Here is a 17,162-nt window from a genome sequence, read left to right on the forward strand (position 1 = left end):
CGGACTCCATTTTTTTTTTTTTTTTTGGTCTTCCAGTAACGGAGGATAAATTTATTAGAAAAAGAAATAAGAATTTGGGATACTTATTATGGTGGCGTGGAGCAGCGCTAATAAATAATTCTCTCCCACTTTGGCTACAGGATCAAATTACCAACTTGTATACCTCCAAATCCACGGACCACGAACCACGAAGCACGCATAGTAAATGCTGAAATGCAAGAGAAGGAGAGCATTTAATTGAAAGCACAAAAAATTCGACCCAGCGCGCTAGCCTAGGTCCCACTTGGTCCAGCTGCGCAAGTGGCTGCTCCCTCGGCCCCACCAACCCTGGCCAACCACTACCCAGTCCACCTCCCAACTTCTTTTCTTTCCTCCTTTTTTTTTTTTTTTTTTTTTTTGTTTCAGTCCACCTCGCAACTTGCCTCACATCTCCAATTCCTGTCCCTCTCACAGAAACTATTACTTGACCACGGCGCACAGCACTCGTGAATCCCTTGCTCACTGAAAGCTGGGTCCAACGATGACTTGTAATTCGGTTACTATTTGGTTGGAATATAGGTGTTTTAACACGTGATGAACCTGGTGCACCTAATCTTGGCTTCCTAGAACACGCTGCCAAACGTCAAACGGGCTCAGTTCAGCGAGTAGTCACTACCTACATCCACCAGTTCTTACAAACTGGATGCATCCATTACCATTAATCATGTATGAAAACATTAATCGGAAGATGCTTAGGACTTGGAAGTGAGTGCAATAGTGCATGATCTAGCCCAAGTTGCATTAGCGAATTTATAAATATTTTCTTTGTACCATCGCCTATCGGCAAACAACACAGCGCATATCCAGATGTAAGAACTGGAGAGAAGCGGCAGTGTTGGCTCCTCTCCCTCCACCTCTTCTCTCTCTCCCCAAACGAAGTCCCCACTTTGTAACCAAGAGGAAAGAAAGAGGAAAAGAAAGACAAACATGTATATATCCGATAACTCACCATTAAATTAATACTCATCATCATCATCACATCAATACATACTAGTCAATACTTACCCAAGCAAGCGAACGTTTCTCCCTTTCCCTCTGCTCTGCCCCACCCACTCAGGCAGCCTATGTCCGATCCCTCGCTCCACCGACCGATCCTTCTCTTCCCTTTCCCTTTCCCTTTCCCTTCTCCTCAACCTCCTCCTCCCCCTTCTCTCATTAATCTATAGCCTAGCCTCCAATGAAAAACTTCCTCAAGAAGCTTCACATAGTCCCCAGTCACGCGACTGACGACGTGGAGCCGGCGCACGAACAGCACAAACCGCCGCTCACCAGTATCTCCAATTGGCTTAACTCCGTAACTAGCAAACATCCCTCGCCGACCCGGACTCCACCGAACGGACCAGAGGCGGGCGGCTCTTCGGAGACAGTTAGCCTAGGGAGGATGAGGAGAGTAAGCTTGTCAACTGCGAGCCCCGGACCTGAGGCGGCTGCGTCTTCGGCGAGTTCTTCTTCAGAGACAGTTGGCTCGGAGAGGATGAGGAGGGAATCAGGATCCGGAGCGGCGCCGCCGCCGGTACGGGAACTTCCGTCGGCTGAGGTGGGTACGACGGCTGCTTCAGCGCCTGTGGTGACAGAGGAGGATGATCTGGAGGATTACCAGTTACAACTAGCGCTGGAGCTTAGTGCGAGAGAGGATCCGGAGGCAGTACAGATCGAGGTCGCGAAACAGATCAGCTTGGGATCGTGTCCAGTCGAGAGTACACCAGCTGAAGTGATCGCTTATAGATACTGGGTCAGTGCTAGTTCTAATCTTGTGCCGTGATTCAACTGCTTGTGATTAAGATCTCGATCTAATAATAATCTTTAACCAATTGCATCAATCTCATCAAGTGATGCCATTTGGTAGCAAGTCAACCTACTAACTCAGGCCATTCTTTTCACAAGTCCGCCCTTGATGTTTAATTACATTAGTCATTCTTGTAAAGTGCAAATATATGTTTTAAACATTTTAGGTATTTGAGGAACTAGATGCCCTCTCTTGCTTGTGATTTTTTTTTTTTGAATAATATATGTTCAGCTGTCTCATTTATAGTGACATTCAAATAACTTGTGTCAAAATGAGATAAACTTGTGCTGCTGATGAGAAAGGGGAGATAGCACTGTTGGCTAGGAAAAAGTCCTACGATTGTTGGTTACCCAAAGGTTGAGATTTTGATTCCCCTCCACGACTTCGCAGCCTCTGCGAAGGTTTTCACAAAAAAAAAAAGAAAAAAAAAAAAACTGTGCTGCGGATGCAAATATGAGACATAGTTAGGTTTAGTAATTTAGTTTGCTAAGAGTTGTCAATAGTGCAATGACTTTTTAAATCTTACCTAAATGGAAATTTTTCCTGTTCTGAGTTGTGTCTCATTATATAAATTTCTCCACAATATTTACAGAGTTACAATGCTCTAAGCTATGACGACAAAATATTGGATGGTTTCTACGATTTTTACGGCATCTGGGATGACCCCAGATCACCAAAAATGCCATCTCTCCTCGACTTACAAGAGAAACTCTCCTCAGGGAACTATAGTTGGGAAGCCGTGTTAGTCAATAGAGCAGAAGACGCAGATTTAGTAAGACTGGAACAGAAGGCATTGATCGTGGCTGCTGAATCGCGATCCAGTGACTCTCCTTTTGTTGGAGGGGTTCTGGTGCAGAGACTGGCCTCGCTTGTGGCTGATTACATGGGAGGAAAAATTTTGGAACCTGAGCGCATGTTGTTGAATTATCACAGTTTGCGTAATTATTTGAGGGAAATTGGGGGAAGTGTAGTACTCCTACTTGGTCGAATCACTATTGGTCTAGCTCGTCATCGTGCATTAATGTTCAAGGTTTGTTTATTCAATCCAATTTTTTTTGGTTTTCTTGAAGTTTGTGTGTGCTCTTTAAAAGATAAGCAAGACAATCAGTAGGCTATAAGACAAAAAAAGTAGAAAGGGATAATTATAGGTTTACAAATATGTAGCATTTTTATAAATGAAACAATCTGGAAGTCCTGCGGAAAAATAACTCGATGCCAGAATGTCTTTTGTGTGCGTCGGAATGTACCCGGCAATGAATGTTGCTACCTTAGTTTTGGTCAATGAGCTTCACTCAATTGTACCTAAAATGCTGTAATGAAAACGGAAGGAAACTCGGGCATGATTGCAAAGATGCTAAAATAACTCATTTTGGTGTTGGTCGGTTCTGGTACTGGCTTTTTGTATGATTCAACTGTAACATGTTTTTTTGGAAAATTACTCTTGATATATAATAGTATTGTTTTTGCATGAATTTATTGTAGGTTCTAGCTGATAGTTTGGAAATTCCTTGCCGGATAGTGAAAGGGAAGCATTACACTGGATCAGGAGATGGTGCACTGAACATTGTTAAGTTTGATGATGGAAGGTACGGTACAAACCCAATATTCTTCATCACACCATTTATAGATTGCGTAGCTTTTAGGGAGACGTTGAAATTTAAAATTAAATCCTTCCTTTTATCTGTTTGGTTTGATGTAGAAAATCAATTATCTAAAAAAGTTGAGACTAATTTCACAGATTTTGATTCTGTACTGTATACCGTTCCCCTCGTGTTGTATCTGCTAGTTCTTATGTCTAGTTGTATGCTGTTAAATTTTGGTTCAACAATTCATTTTGAGTGAGTCTATGGTACTATGCATATCACGGGTTGTTACCGTGCTACGGCTCTATATTTGAGTTTTCAAATCCTAACGGTCGATCCAAACCGTTCATCTTGTTCTCCATATTAATATGTGTTTGGAGACCAAATTTTACATTTTTTGAAAAAAATTTACTATTTTTTTAGATATTTAGAAAATCACTTGATCTGAAAATTCTGGACCATCCAAAAACAGTGATTTTCAATAAATTTAAAAAAATAGTAAAAAAATTTCAAAAAATGTAAAATTTGGTCTCCAAACACATATTAATATGCAGAACAAGATGAACGGTTCAGATCGACCGTTAGAATTTGAAAACTCAAATATAAAGCCGTAGCACGGTAACAAATCGTAATATGCATAGTACCATAGACTCACTCAAGATTTGAAGGAAGATTAAATATATAATTGTTGACCATAAAGCCATTCAGAGCAGATTGATGAAATCGGTGCATTGCAATATAGATGCACTGCCAGCTAAACGGTGATTAGTATTGGTATAATGTGGCTGATCGGGATCCTAGGTAAAATACATAGTGTCTCGTGTTGCATATTTCTTGTGCAATGGTCACCAGTTAGACCGACAGAAATCATTAGGCATTAATAAACTATAAACTGAAATAATGAACAACAATTCCAGTAATCCCCATTTTCAGGGAGTTCATTGTTGATCTGATGACGGATCCCGGCACCCTCATTCCCTCTGACGGTGGTGTGACAGTGTCAAGAGAATATGAGCAGCAGAGCTTATTCCCATCCAATCATTTCAACATAGGCAACGATAAATCGTCTATGAATGTGTCTTCCTTCAGTGCTCCTTCAAGCTCAGTTGGTTGTTCCTCACAAATTAGTGGGGCCATGGAAACAGAACCAAATTCAAGAGAAAATCCTGGATCACGTGACAGCGAAGCCGAATCAAAGCTTGACACAAAAATCAACATGAGTCAGACGTCGCCGGCTGCTAGAAGAAAAAAGAAAGTCAAAGATGTATCAAAATACATGATCAACGCGGCTAAAGAAAACCCGAAATTAGCACAGAAGCTTCATGATGTATTGGTTGAAAGTGGGGTTGAAGCCCCGCCTGACCTCTTCTCTGAACTCTCCGCAGAACCATTGGATGATCAAGAGACGACTTCAATTGTTACTTATGAGACGAAGAAGAGAAGTGGGCCCCATGGCCCATTTTTACCAAATCTGAGCCCTATCAAGTCAGTCGACGGAGCAGGGACAGGGACAGCCTTGTCGAACATGCCAGTTGCGGCAGCTGCAGTTGCAACAGCTGCTGTGGTAGCTTCTTCAATGGTTGTTGCTGCAGCTAAATCCAACAGTGAGGTCAAATTTGAGGTGCCTGTAGCGGCAGCTGCGGCTACAGTTACCGCAGCTGCAGTTGTTGCAACTACTGCTGCAGTAAGCGGAAATAATCCTATTTCAAATCTACTCTTGCCAGGTTTGGCAGAGTCGATTTCGAAGGCAGACTCGAGTTCAAAGGGAAGCAGAGATGATCCACATGAGGAGCAACATGATGATGGTGATGTGGATCATGAGAAGAACATGGGCGTAAGTGAAGCTCCACCAGAAAGGAGTTCAGATAAGTCAACTGGGACTGAGAGTACCAGGTCTGACGTGCCACTGGATGATGTGGCAGAGCTTGAGATACAGTGGGAAGAAATTATCATTGGTGAAAGGATTGGGCTTGGTATTATATCAATGAGAAATCTTGCTTTGGCTTCTCCTAGAAATTTAGCTATGATTTATTGACTCCTTTAATATGCTTATATTTAGGTTCGTTTGGTGAGGTTTACAAGGGCGATTGGCATGGAACGGTGAGTTCCTCGGGCAATCCAGTTTTTTTTTTTTTGCTGTATGCTTCGTGATCCCTTTTTCTTATTTGTCATTTTCATTTTGTTGTCAGGAAGTTGCAGTAAAGAAGTTCTTGCACCAAGATATATCAAGCGATGCTCTTGAAGAATTCAGGAGCGAGGTACATATTCTGCTAAATTAAGAAGTTCATTACTTCTATGCATTTCACTTGATTCTAAAGTAGATTTTTTTTTGTTCGAAAGGAAGTTACATTTATGATTTACCCTTTTTCTGTTTACAAGGTGAGGATCATGAAAAGATTAAGACATCCAAATGTGGTGCTCTTGATGGGTGCTGTAACTCGAGTGCCTCATCTTTCAATTGTTACTGAGTTTCTCCCCAGGTGCCTTTTCTATATTCTCTCGTCTTGACATCTGCATTGTTTGAATCAACTGTTAGTTTTATTTGATTATATATATATATATATTGCAGAGGAAGTTTGTTTAGATTGATTCACCGGCCCAATAACCAATTGGATGAGAAAAGGAGACTGCGGATGGCACTTGACGTTGTATGTTTTATATCTATACTTGAATGCTTCTATACATTTGGCTATGACTTAACTTCTTATAATTTTTTTTAAATATAATTGTGTTTATTGCGTTACAGGCTCGTGGAATGAATTACTTGCATAACTGTACACCAATGGTAGTCCATCGTGATTTGAAGTCTCCAAACCTTCTTGTCGATAAGAACTGGGTCGTAAAGGTAATGATCTGGTTTTACTTTTAATAAAACCTTTTTTTTTTCTCTTTCCTTCTCAAAGTATGAAAATTTTGCACCTCCATATATAATGCAGGTTTGTGACTTTGGCCTGTCACGGATGAAACACAACACATTTCTCTCCTCAAGATCGACAGCAGGAACAGTAAGTGGTACTTGTTGGCCTCAACTATATAAGATCACTTCATATTCCTTTCAGCTTTTGCTTTAGTAAATTGGTTTAGAAGTACATTTTTGAATGACCCAATGCTTTTATAGGCTGAGTGGATGGCACCTGAGGTGCTTCGAAACGAACCATCAGATGAGAAGTAAGCTTTATCACTCAAAAGTGTATATACCCTTTTTAAATGAAAAATAGCAACAAACGTGTTTATCTGAATGTTTGTTTTAATCACGTGCAGATGTGACGTGTTTAGTTTTGGGGTAATATTGTGGGAGCTGTGTACTCTGCAACAACCATGGGAAGGAATGAACCCCATGCAAGTGGTTGGAGCAGTTGGGTTCCAGCATCGCCGCCTCGACGTCCCTAATAACATGGATCCAGTCGTTTCTAAAATCATTCAAGACTGTTGGCAAACGTTAGTTTCTGTGCTTGTTTACATCTTTTTTTAGTGTTGTTTGGTCTTTTGCTTATATTTGAAACTTCATAAACCAGTCTGAACTTAGTTTCATAGGACTATTAACATACATATTATTATGTTAATTGCAAATGAATAATAGTCCGTGTTTAAATACAAACGAAAGAACAGTGACATAGGAACAAACCTAAAATAGAAATATAATAATTCTATTAGGTATGCTACTGGTATAGCCAAGTAAATGGTATACTGGCTCATTACTTGTATGCATTGTTTGAACTATGTACCAGTACAAGTACAAGTCAGAATTGTTTAAGCTATGTACCAGTACCAGTACAAGTCAGAGTTGATTGAGCTATGTACCAGTACAAGTCAGAATTTCAGATGTCAGGTAAAGGGATTGAGCCAGATAAATACCTATAAAATACCAATATTTTTTGTCGGAGGGTTGAAGATGCAACTAAGATGTTCAAAAAATTATTTTAATACTAAAGATTTGTATCTTGAAAATGTTTAAAGAAAATCATTAATATCACTTTTTGGTGCTGAAGAGTTTTTGTTTTTAAATCTTTTGTCAATATGTAACGAGTTTATTTTACAAGATGAGTTTACTTAATTTTTGACTCTCCGATGGTTCAGAGATCCAAAATTGCGGCCATCATTTTCTGAGATCATGGGATCGTTGAAGCCGTTACTAAAGTCAATGCCAAATGCACAAGCTCCAAGGCAGAGAGTTTCTCAGAATGACCAATAGCACAGGACAGTTCTGATTGTATACTTCATCTGTACAATTTATTTTTGTATAGGCTTATTGATTCTCATGTGACCTGTGCAAGGAAGGGTGCATGAATTTGAGGTATGCGTGCGTAAGTTGGTAAAAGAAAAAAAGAGTTTCATACTATTAAGGACAGCCATAGGGATGTTCGATTCGATATGGAAATGCACAGAATAATTAGTTTCTGTGAAGACAAAAAAAAGTTTTTCTTTGTTACGCCTTGTTCTTAATCTCTTTTTTATTTTTGTAAGCTGAACGGTTGCCCAAAGGGTGTTTGTTCAAGTGTAACATTGCCATTGTTTATAACTCCATTGTTTTTGATTGAGACTTGGGCTTAATTACTGCATCAACGTTGTATGTTGTTTTATGTAGCACATCAATTGGCTGCTACTATGTCTAGCATATTTTAATTTCACTGTACAGGTACTACTTTTTGTTAAACTTGTAAGAATATGTGTGAAGTAATCCAATGCCAAGATTGTCTCAGAATTAATGGCTTGGATGGATGGTGTCTCTTTCAATTTAGACATCACGTTCCGACCCTGAAACCTTTAAATAAATAATAGAGAGAGAGCATGTTGATCTAGTGTCGTCAGCTTATCTGATAAAGTAGACACGTAGACATGGATACTGCCATGCAATCGAAAAGGGAATGGATTGAAGAAACTGTCAAGTGTTAACAGTCTAAGCCTAATGAGAGAAAATTAACAGGACTATTTTTAGCAGAGGCATGCTAGTTTTCACTTTTCAACCCACAAGGCCACAATGCAACCCATAGACTGGGCCCAAAATTCCTGACCGCGATTCAGTGCTTTGCAAATGGAGACTGTTGTTGTCCATCGGTCCATGTCTCCGTGAAAAGCGAAATCACGTACGGTCACGTGACTTCTCTCATATGCGACGTGGCCCTATAAACATATGTTACATATCCCTTCCCTCCTCACCTCAAAACTCTCAAAGCAAAAGAGATCCGTCATTTCAGTTTTCACAAGTCAAAACCCCAAATCAAATTCTCAATTTCTCTCCATCTTTGCATAGCAACAATGTCGTGGTTTGGGAGCAATCGTGACGTTGACCGCTGCGACGAGGATGTCGACGACTTCGACGCGTACGACCCCACCCCATACGGTGGCGGGTACGATCTGGCGCTCACTTACGGCCGTCCCCTCCCCCCCTCTGATGAGACCTGCTACGCCGTCTCCACCTCTTCCGGCGAAGGATTTGACTACAACCGCCCCCACTTCTCCTCCGGATCCGTTGCTTCCGCCTATAATCCTACCACAACTGACTCTGACTTCGGAGACAGGTATGGTTCTCAGCACACCCGTCCCCGCCCAAAACCGCAACCCGCTTACGGTTTCCACCCTCAGGAGGAAACCCAAGGGTACGGTGGCGGGAGACCTCAGGCCGATCCGTACGGATCCGGGTACGGGAAGCCCGATCCCACTTCGTACGGGTCCGGTGGATACGGAAGACCCACTGAAGAAGGGTACGGATCCGGATATGGAAAACCACAAAGGCCTGACGTGGATCAGCCCTCGTACGGTTCAGAGTATGGAAGAACCGACCAGCACGGGTCAGAATACGGATCCGGTTATGGGAAGCCCGAAAGAGAGGAGAAGTCTGAGTATGGTTCTGGGTATGGAAGAACTGAAGGTGAAGGATATGGATCCGGATACGGGAAGCCCAAAACAGATGATCAGCCTTCATATGGGTCTGGATATGGCGGGTCTGAGTATGAATCCGGATACGAAAAGCCCAAAAGAGAGGATCAGCCTTCCTATGGGTACAGTGGTTATGAAGAGGAGAAACCAAAACCGAAACCATATGGATATGGTGCAAGTGAAGAAGGTTATGGTGCAAGCGGGTATGGTGGTGGTCCGGGTTACGGTGTGAACCCGGGCTACGGTGGAGGTGAACATAAGAGCTATGAGAAGCCAAAGCCAAGCTACTATGGTGGAGGAGATGAGGAAGTATATGGCCGCAAGAAACATGTAAGTATTATATATTTTTATTTTTTCTTTGTTATAATTTCCTGCTTTAGATTTTTCTACTATACTGGCATGGGATTGTACTAGTTTCTGTAGGGGGTAGTTATGGATCATGACAATGTGCTTGGAGGTTTATAGTACATACTATGCAAGAAATATGTAGATAAGCATGACAAAGCATATGTGGGGGGGGGGGGGGGGGGGGGAATTAGCAGCCGGTTCGAGTAAAGAGCGGGATCATGCTGAAATTTAGTGATATGAAAGATCAAACAACAATTTAAGTCATGATCCATGAAGAGCAAATGAGATTAAAGAAAGCTATTCTCATATGAACACTTCATTGGTGCAACTTTTGGAAAATTTGCACCAGCAAAAGATATATTTATGCCATCGTCCCTTGCATTTCAGTAGTTTTAGTACCCGAAAGATATATAAGATAAAAATGTATTTTGGAGTTATATTATACAAAAGTAAGAAAAAATTATAAAATACTTTCAAGGTGAACCTTGTGCTACAATGTTAAATGCAGATTGGCTGACCTTATTAAACTCATAACTTGTAGTTTTATTTGGTGTTGGAATTTGTTGTGCTTGAGTAGTAAATGGTTGTTAGAGTGCAGGAGATATTCCCTTGCATGTGAATGTAGTGGCATTTGTTCATGGCAGTTTTTGGAGAAAATTTGGTGGCATTTGTTCACAAGTAATGGCAATCCATGCAACTTGATAACATGTAAACCTAGCAAAATGCAGGTCGAGTTGAGTGGGTTTGCAAATTTGTGTACATACCTGCTGATAGCTATTTCAATTTACCAGCAATGTTCCTATTTTCATTCAAATTTTAGTGGTACTATAGTGAGTCTAGTCAGGAAATGGGCATATCATTACTCCACTCCGGTGGGACTATTCTATATTTACTGTGAATGGACGTAAGCTAAAATGAACTAAATTTGCTTAATATCTTAATTAGAGTTAGTGACATTTGAGGTCAAACAACAGATTGGAACGTATTACCGCATACCTTTAATTTCAGAGATGTTCTTATACAGACTTATAAAAAAGCACGTAGATAAATTTCTGGATTCATGCATATTGTTATGATATTGTTGGGGGTTTAAAGCTAATAATTGATGCTATGAATTAATGACAGGATGATGACGACTCTGATGAGGAAAAGAAGCACCGCCACCAGAAGCATCATCACCGCCGCCGCAATGACTCTGATGACGAATGAACTGTTTCCTCCGCCAATGTCCTTTGGTGTACCCGTCAATAAGTTGTACCAGTTAAATAAAGACGGTAATTTGTGTTTGTGCATGCATCTGCTTTGCCAGTTGGTTTGAGTTTGTCCTGGTTGCTTAAGAGTGTGCGCTTGCTTATAATGAACTTGCTATTTTGATTCGATATTTTGCCTTGGTGGTATACTGTGTAATCTGTTATTTAATACTTACCGATATATATATATATATATATATATTATTTAGTGATTAATTAAAAACTAAATATCTCACTTGGAATTTACAGTCGTCAACAGTAACTCTTCCAACTAACGAAATCAATGCTGGAGTATTTTTGGAGGATAAAATTTGTGCTTCCATGTGAAACGCAAGATTTGAAATCTTTTGTTTGTGCTTTATAATACAAATACTGCCGGATGCAGTTTCTCTTGGAACTAAAAGCATCACAAGAAGAGCAAATCAACTCTTCTACATGCGTATCCTGTGTACAAACAAAAGAAAAGTTTTCTCTTTACAAATGTTAAAAGAGATGTATGCCAATCTTGCAATCTCTAGACTAGACATACTGCCTGCACACGGGACATGACCCGTTGGCTACAAGCCATTTGTCTATGCATGTCAAATGGAACGTGTGAGAACACAGAGGTAAACTTCTCACTGTTTCACCCGTCACAAAATCCTACACATTTTTTTTAATCAGAATTAGGTTAAAATGATTACATACAAACATAAAAGAGTTATCACAAAATGCAGCATTAATTTACTTACCTGCAAACAAACAGTGCAGGATAAATCCTCTTCATGAATGCCCAGTCTTTCTTTAGTAATTTCATGGCGAGGCAACTTTTTTAGTGATTCGTCTGAGAGCCCCTTCCATGACATATCGCCAAAAATATCATACATGTTCTCATCTCCTATTTCTAGTACAGGGATGTTCACCTGCCAAATAAGAAAACAAGAGCTCTTTATAACATGCAAGAAGTGAAAGACTTTCATTACCAGGTATTGTCAGCTTCGTTTGCTGCTAGATTAAATTGGGATTGATTTTACAACCATCAATTATTGGGACTCATCCTGATTTATACCAATCCAGACAGGAACTGGTATGCACAAATGTAATCTTTGGATCCACAATTCAAATTATATACTAGATATTAATCTTCAATATTATATATCCTTAATGAACAGGCATCCCATAGAACAATCAAAAATCGATTTGGAGTGCAACCTTAGGTGGTCATTCATTTTAATAGAAGTGCACGTGTCAAATAATGTTACCAGATAATTTCAGGAATTAATTATGGTCTAATAAATGTTGTGCCATCGGAAAAATATATCATGTCAGGACATATATGAAGGTACTACAATTAAATGTATCTTCCTACCAATTAAAGCAATTGATTACAAGTTTACAACAATAAAGAAAGGACTACCATTCCTACCAAATGGAGGATCTTTCATCAGTGGGACAGTGGCCTAATTGGCTTAACAAACCACGAATTATCATACCAAACCTCCTCATAATGCATTATTGAATTAAATTCAAATCAGCTAAGCCTGTTTTAAAAAAAAAATTTGTCCAAACCTAACAATATAGTTGCCTCACAATACTTAAATTTTAACTCCAAAAAAAAAAAGAAAAAACTGATGAAATGAATGTTAAAAATGGAATAATATTGAGTAGAAGCTGGTGCTGGTACAACTAACCTGAAAGCGGGAAATGGTGGGATTAAAATGCTCTTGAACAATACGAGCATGAAGTAGTTCCTCTATAAAATCCGCCTAAAAAGAAAGATAATGATGGTAAAACAACTAGCAACTCGTTTCTCCATTATTTTTCTTACATTTAACCACCAGACCTTTTCATTGCTTGAATGTTGACATTTGAAATTAATTCAGTCTTGATTTTGATTACGTACCAAATACCTTTACCAAATAATGCTAAGAAAGAGGAAATTAAAGAGCTAAGGTGTTTAGTTAAAATATTTCAATACCTTGGGTTCACAAAAATTCATATCATTCATCGACATTTATTACCAGTATGCACCAAACAGCCAGCAGGTGCTACAGGTGCCATTATTTCTTGATGGTTTTTCAGGTTATACTTTTTCATCAAGTACAAAATATTTAGACATGAATTTAAGTATCTATCATTATAATGAAGAACAGTAATATACTGGCAGCTGGCGGCGATGTTTTAGCGCGCGCACACTGTGCAAAGCCTTTAATTGCATTACAATAACCCAATAGTATTAGAATACTGATCAATCAAGAAATCAACTAACCATGGAAATACTAGCATCGGTGGTTCGTTCGGAGCACCAATAGGCTCGAGAAGCTTCTAGAACTTCTATGGAGAGCACCGCTCCAGCAACTGCTCCCAGTCCGGCTCTGCGTAGAATGCCACTGTCAGAGGCCCTACCTGCTAAGGCACCCGTTACCGCTCCGGTAAATGCCCCGGCTGCAAATTAACAGAGTAGAGGGACATGCACTAATTGAGAGATACAACACAAACATAATCGACACATAGTAAAGATTAATTTATAGCTAAAATTTTGTTATAATTAAACGCCTTAATTTCGATACACCTAATTTAATTACAAGAAAATGAAAAAGATAAGGCAACAATTTTCAGGTACCGATAGCAAAAACAGCAGTAAGAGCACCGGAAATAAAGCCAGCAATAAGTCTAGGCAATAACACCGATGCACCGGTTTCATCCAGCCCGTCGACATCTCCGTCGGTTATCCCAGAACCAGCGAGCCTCCCACATGCGACGCACGTGCGTCGTACGCCGTCGAAGGAATTATTACAGGTACACCAACTTCCGACATCCACTGCAGCCATTTATAAATATATATATATATATTATACGAGAGCTGAAGAGAGAGAGAAGGTAGCGCTAGAGCTTTATTGGCTGGCAGCTACTGCCAATATTTCAAAAAAAAAAAAAAAAAAAAAAAAAGGTATCGCTAGTGAAAGAAAAGAGAGAGGGTATCGCTATTCGCTAGTGAAAGAAAGAGCAGAGCATGAGCAATTGAGGGAATTAAGCGTGCGTGGGCAATTGAATTGGCATGGACCCCCTTTTGTTGGGTGATGCTTTTGTTTTGGTTTGCTTTGCTGCTACGGGTAGCTGAAAAGATCACACAACAACACTGATCGATGCTTTAGCTTTCTATACTTGCGCCTTTCCTTTTCAGTACATTTTAGTTGTTCATTCTTTTTAAAAATTAAAGATCTATGTATTTTGAAAAATAATTAAAATAGGAAGATTAAGGAGGGAATTATTTTTATTATTTTTTGTACAGTTGACTAAGGCAATAATTTTTGTATGAGATATTGTACTTTTGAAATTTTGCATCAGTTAAATTTATGTAAAGAAAATTACTCGAAAAATATATATGAAGAAGAAATATTGTTTGATGGTACAAAAGACATTGAATGTCAACATTTTAGACAACCTTTTGTTACTATTTATATTTATACGAATTGGATGGAATTGATCCGTTGTACTATTATTGAGTCAAATTGATGTAGACTAGTTTATATTATGTTCTTAAAATAATATTCGTCAGCATTCTAATCTTAACTAACTAATTAAAAAGATAAGAAAAGTAGTTGAAAATAGCAATCAAATACTTTAATGAAAAAAAATATTATATTGTATAATTACGATAATAAATGAGTTTACATAATTTAAAAATATAATAGTAAAGAAGGAAATAAGTTATATTAACATCAATTTTATTTGACATGATACTATCATCAAAAGTTTAAATACTTGTATATAAAATTTTAATTTAATTTCATAGTTGATAATTCATTAATCAAACCGTATGAAAAATTAACACTATATATTTATCAATACTTAATTAGTATAGAAAAGATTTTCAAATTACATGAAACATACAAGCTATCCAAAATATAAATAACATATAGCTTTATATATTTTTTTTCTAATTGGATAAAATTTTCTCAATTGTCATATTGTCACACAAATCTATTTATCAATATATTATCAAGTTCAATGAAAGCATGAAAATTGGAAATATATAATCGTACCAAACAATGATTTTACTTGAATTGAATTGATTACCGGGGTAGCAAAGCATTGCTTCAATTTCCACCAGTATGTGTTCTTTTATTTGTCTTTTTGTGACTAGTAATAGTCTGTGTGGTTTGTGCGGGTACGTGCGAATAGGATAATAAATAGATTGTCGCGTCTCGCCAGCAACACGTGTACGGGTGCTGGAATTTTGTACCACCGTACGACTTACCCGCTCTTTGGCCTTGTGCATTCTTCCGTGGAATCTATATCCCACGACCTAACATAATATTTGTGTTTATATCGGACCGTCCGATCAGAATCTAGATCAATTTGGTTCGACGTATAACAGTGGATCCAGATTGAGTTGGAGAGTTAACTTTTTTTTAATTTTAAAATTTTGTGGAAATTTATAAGTTCGGATTAATTTTGTTTTTTCTAAATATCTTTTTGCTCCTCCTCTGAAATTCTCATCTGTAATTTAAGTTAAATTAAGAGTTTAAAATAGAATAAATTCTTTGAATTCGTCAAGTTAATTAGAATTAAAAGTTAGAGCACTGAAAATTACAATTTAGAATATTGAAAATTAAAAGTTAAAACATTATTTTTTATTTAGTATTTAATTAGTTAATGAATTTGAACTTGATTCACTATTTTCTGCTCTCCTATGATGAAAATACTAAATCTGTCCTTATCGACTTTGAGAATAATGCTTCTTTCATGCTTAGGTGATATGAATTCTTCTTTCATGCTTGTTCATGTCCCAAATTAAAGATGTTCAGTCTCTCTTGCTGTGCAGCATTTGTGAAGCTGTTTTTCCTTTATAATTAATGACATGTACAGCGATTCATTTATAAGCCGGACTATATAAGAAATGGGCACCAGTGCTTGTTGTAAGTGTTCCTGTTTTAGTTGACTTGTGTATATATAAAGAGAGAGGGGCTAAGTTCAAAACGTTTTTTCATAGCCTCCGAAACAAATGATTTGAATTTTCGATTTTTAAAGTCCAAACAGTCGATCCAAACCATTAGATATTAAATCTATATTAAAATATGTTTGGAGACCAAATTTTACATTTTTTTTGAATTTTTTTATTATTTATTAAGATGGTTTGAAAAATCAATGTTTTTTAATAGTGCAGCAGAATTTTAATAAAAACAACGATTTTCAAACCATCTTAATAAGTAGTAAAAATTTCAAAAAAATGTAAAATTTGGTCTCCAAGCACATTTTAATATAGTTAAAACATCTAACGGTTTGGATCGACTGTTTGGACTATAAAAATTAAAAAATCAAGTCGTTTATCCGAACCACTCAACATGATCTCCATATTGAAATGTGCTAGGAGACCAAATTTTACATTTTTTCAAAATTGTTTACTAATTTTTTAGAATATTTCAAAATATAAAATTTAGTCTCCAAGCACATTTCAATATGGATATCATGTTGAGCGGTTCAGATCGACTATTTGGCCTTTGAAAACGGAGATACGAGCGTGAAGTACAACAAGATCCTTACTTCGCTACTCACCATAGTCTATATATATATATAGAGAGAGAGAGAGAGATGGGCTATGGTACATTGCAATGCATAGGCATTTTTATGCATTTGACCATAAATTACCGGATTCAAAGTCCAAATGACCAATCCAAACCGTTCATCTTGTTCTCCATATTAATATGTATTTTGAGACCAAATTTTACATTTTTTAGAATTTTTTTACTATTTATTAAGCCACTTTGAAAATTGCTGATCCAATGGTGTCTTTTGATTTTACTGTTACCGTTGGATCAGCGATTTTCAAAATGGCTTAATAAATAGTAAAAAAATTTCAAAAAATGTAAAATTTGGTCTTCAAGCACAAATTAATATGGAGAATAAAATGAACGGTTTGGATCGGTCATTTGGACTTTGAATCGGTGATTTATGGTCCAGTGCACAAAATTGCCTATACATTACAATGTACCATAGCCCATCTCTCTCTATATATATAGAGTATGGCTAAATTGCTACCGGTAGCACTTCGACCTCAGTGCTTATGGGGTCATATCTTAGTATTTGATGTTCAAATAACAAATTCAAACCGTTAGATGTTCAATCTATATTAAAATGTGCTTGGAGACCAAATTTTATATTTTTTGAAATTTTTTACTATTTATTAAGATGGTTTGAAAATCGCTGTTTTTATTAAAATTTTGCACCATTAAAAAAAAGCAATTTCAAACCATCTTAATAAATAGTAAAAAAATTCTAAAAAATATAAAATTTGAT

At 37.7% G+C, this 17,162-nt stretch overlaps 3 protein-coding genes and 1 long non-coding RNA gene across 9 annotated transcripts; 2 read left to right on the plus strand and 2 right to left on the minus strand.

The window, feature by feature from the left end:
* The first annotated feature begins 833 nt into the window (after positions 1-833).
* LOC144568115 (putative serine/threonine-protein kinase SIS8) lies at positions 834-7,967 on the plus strand. Of its 5 annotated transcripts, none has more exons than XM_078318346.1 (14): positions 834-1,771; positions 2,418-2,855; positions 3,308-3,411; positions 4,342-5,363; positions 5,468-5,508; positions 5,598-5,666; positions 5,788-5,888; positions 5,978-6,056; positions 6,155-6,253; positions 6,345-6,413; positions 6,527-6,576; positions 6,670-6,846; positions 7,293-7,319; positions 7,366-7,507. In XM_078318346.1, the coding sequence occupies exons 1-14, from the start codon at positions 1,217-1,219 to the stop codon at positions 7,460-7,462; spliced, it is 2,928 nt and encodes a 975-aa protein (XP_078174472.1). In that variant the 5' UTR covers positions 834-1,216; the 3' UTR covers positions 7,463-7,507. The 5 variants fall into 5 exon arrangements, 4 of the variants coding, with proteins under 4 accessions (XP_078174472.1, XP_078174470.1, XP_078174473.1 ...); XM_078318344.1 differs by having other exon boundaries at positions 835-1,771; positions 4,342-5,381; XR_013515593.1 differs by lacking the exon at positions 7,293-7,319 and having other exon boundaries at positions 835-1,771; positions 4,342-5,381; positions 6,345-6,420; positions 7,486-7,967.
* Positions 6,761-7,504, minus strand: LOC144568116 (uncharacterized). The gene is made up of 2 exons (XR_013515594.1): positions 7,383-7,504; positions 6,761-7,334 (listed from the first exon to the last, which is right to left on the minus strand). It is a non-coding gene; the product is annotated as an uncharacterized LOC144568116 (long non-coding RNA).
* Positions 7,968-8,573: 606 nt separating the features above from the next.
* Positions 8,574-11,024, plus strand: LOC144568260 (uncharacterized). Of its 2 annotated transcripts, XM_078318547.1 has the most exons (3): positions 8,574-9,499; positions 9,536-9,615; positions 10,759-11,024. In XM_078318547.1, the coding sequence occupies exons 1-3, from the start codon at positions 8,665-8,667 to the stop codon at positions 10,840-10,842; spliced, it is 999 nt and encodes a 332-aa protein (XP_078174673.1). In that variant the 5' UTR covers positions 8,574-8,664; the 3' UTR covers positions 10,843-11,024. The 2 variants fall into 2 exon arrangements, with proteins under 2 accessions (XP_078174673.1, XP_078174672.1); XM_078318546.1 differs by having other exon boundaries at positions 8,574-9,615.
* A 153-nt stretch (positions 11,025-11,177) lies between these two features.
* Positions 11,178-13,772, minus strand: LOC144568261 (NEP1-interacting protein-like 2). Its single transcript, XM_078318548.1, has 5 exons — positions 13,486-13,772; positions 13,132-13,307; positions 12,554-12,628; positions 11,615-11,785; positions 11,178-11,525 (listed from the first exon to the last, which is right to left on the minus strand). The coding sequence occupies exons 1-5, from the start codon at positions 13,691-13,693 to the stop codon at positions 11,403-11,405; spliced, it is 753 nt and encodes a 250-aa protein (XP_078174674.1). The 5' UTR covers positions 13,694-13,772; the 3' UTR covers positions 11,178-11,402.
* Positions 13,773-17,162: the final 3,390 nt, after the last annotated feature.

This window comes from Carex rostrata, chromosome 17 (genome assembly GCF_964058835.1).
Source record: "Carex rostrata chromosome 17, lpCarRost1.2, whole genome shotgun sequence".
NCBI classification, from domain to species: domain Eukaryota; kingdom Viridiplantae; phylum Streptophyta; class Magnoliopsida; order Poales; family Cyperaceae; genus Carex; species Carex rostrata.

Bases quoted from the DNA above. Each gene is read 5' to 3' on its own strand.
- LOC144568115 (XM_078318344.1), top strand. From the start codon at position 1,217: ATGAAAAACTTCCTCAAGAAGCTTCACATAGTCCCCAGTCACGCGACT. The intron at 1,772-2,417 runs GTCAGTGCTAGT...CAATATTTACAG, and splicing joins TGATCGCTTATAGATACTGG to AGTTACAATGCTCTAAGCTA. The intron at 2,856-3,307 runs GTTTGTTTATTC...AATTTATTGTAG, and splicing joins ATCGTGCATTAATGTTCAAG to GTTCTAGCTGATAGTTTGGA.
- LOC144568260 (XM_078318546.1), top strand. From the start codon at position 8,665: ATGTCGTGGTTTGGGAGCAATCGTGACGTTGACCGCTGCGACGAGGAT. The intron at 9,616-10,758 runs GTAAGTATTATA...AATTAATGACAG, and splicing joins TATATGGCCGCAAGAAACAT to GATGATGACGACTCTGATGA.
- LOC144568261 (XM_078318548.1), bottom strand. From the start codon at position 13,693: ATGGCTGCAGTGGATGTCGGAAGTTGGTGTACCTGTAATAATTCCTTC. The intron at 13,308-13,485 runs GTACCTGAAAAT...GTTAATTTGCAG, and splicing joins TACTGCTGTTTTTGCTATCG to CCGGGGCATTTACCGGAGCG. The intron at 12,629-13,131 runs GTTAGTTGATTT...CTTTCTTTTTAG, and splicing joins CCGATGCTAGTATTTCCATG to GCGGATTTTATAGAGGAACT.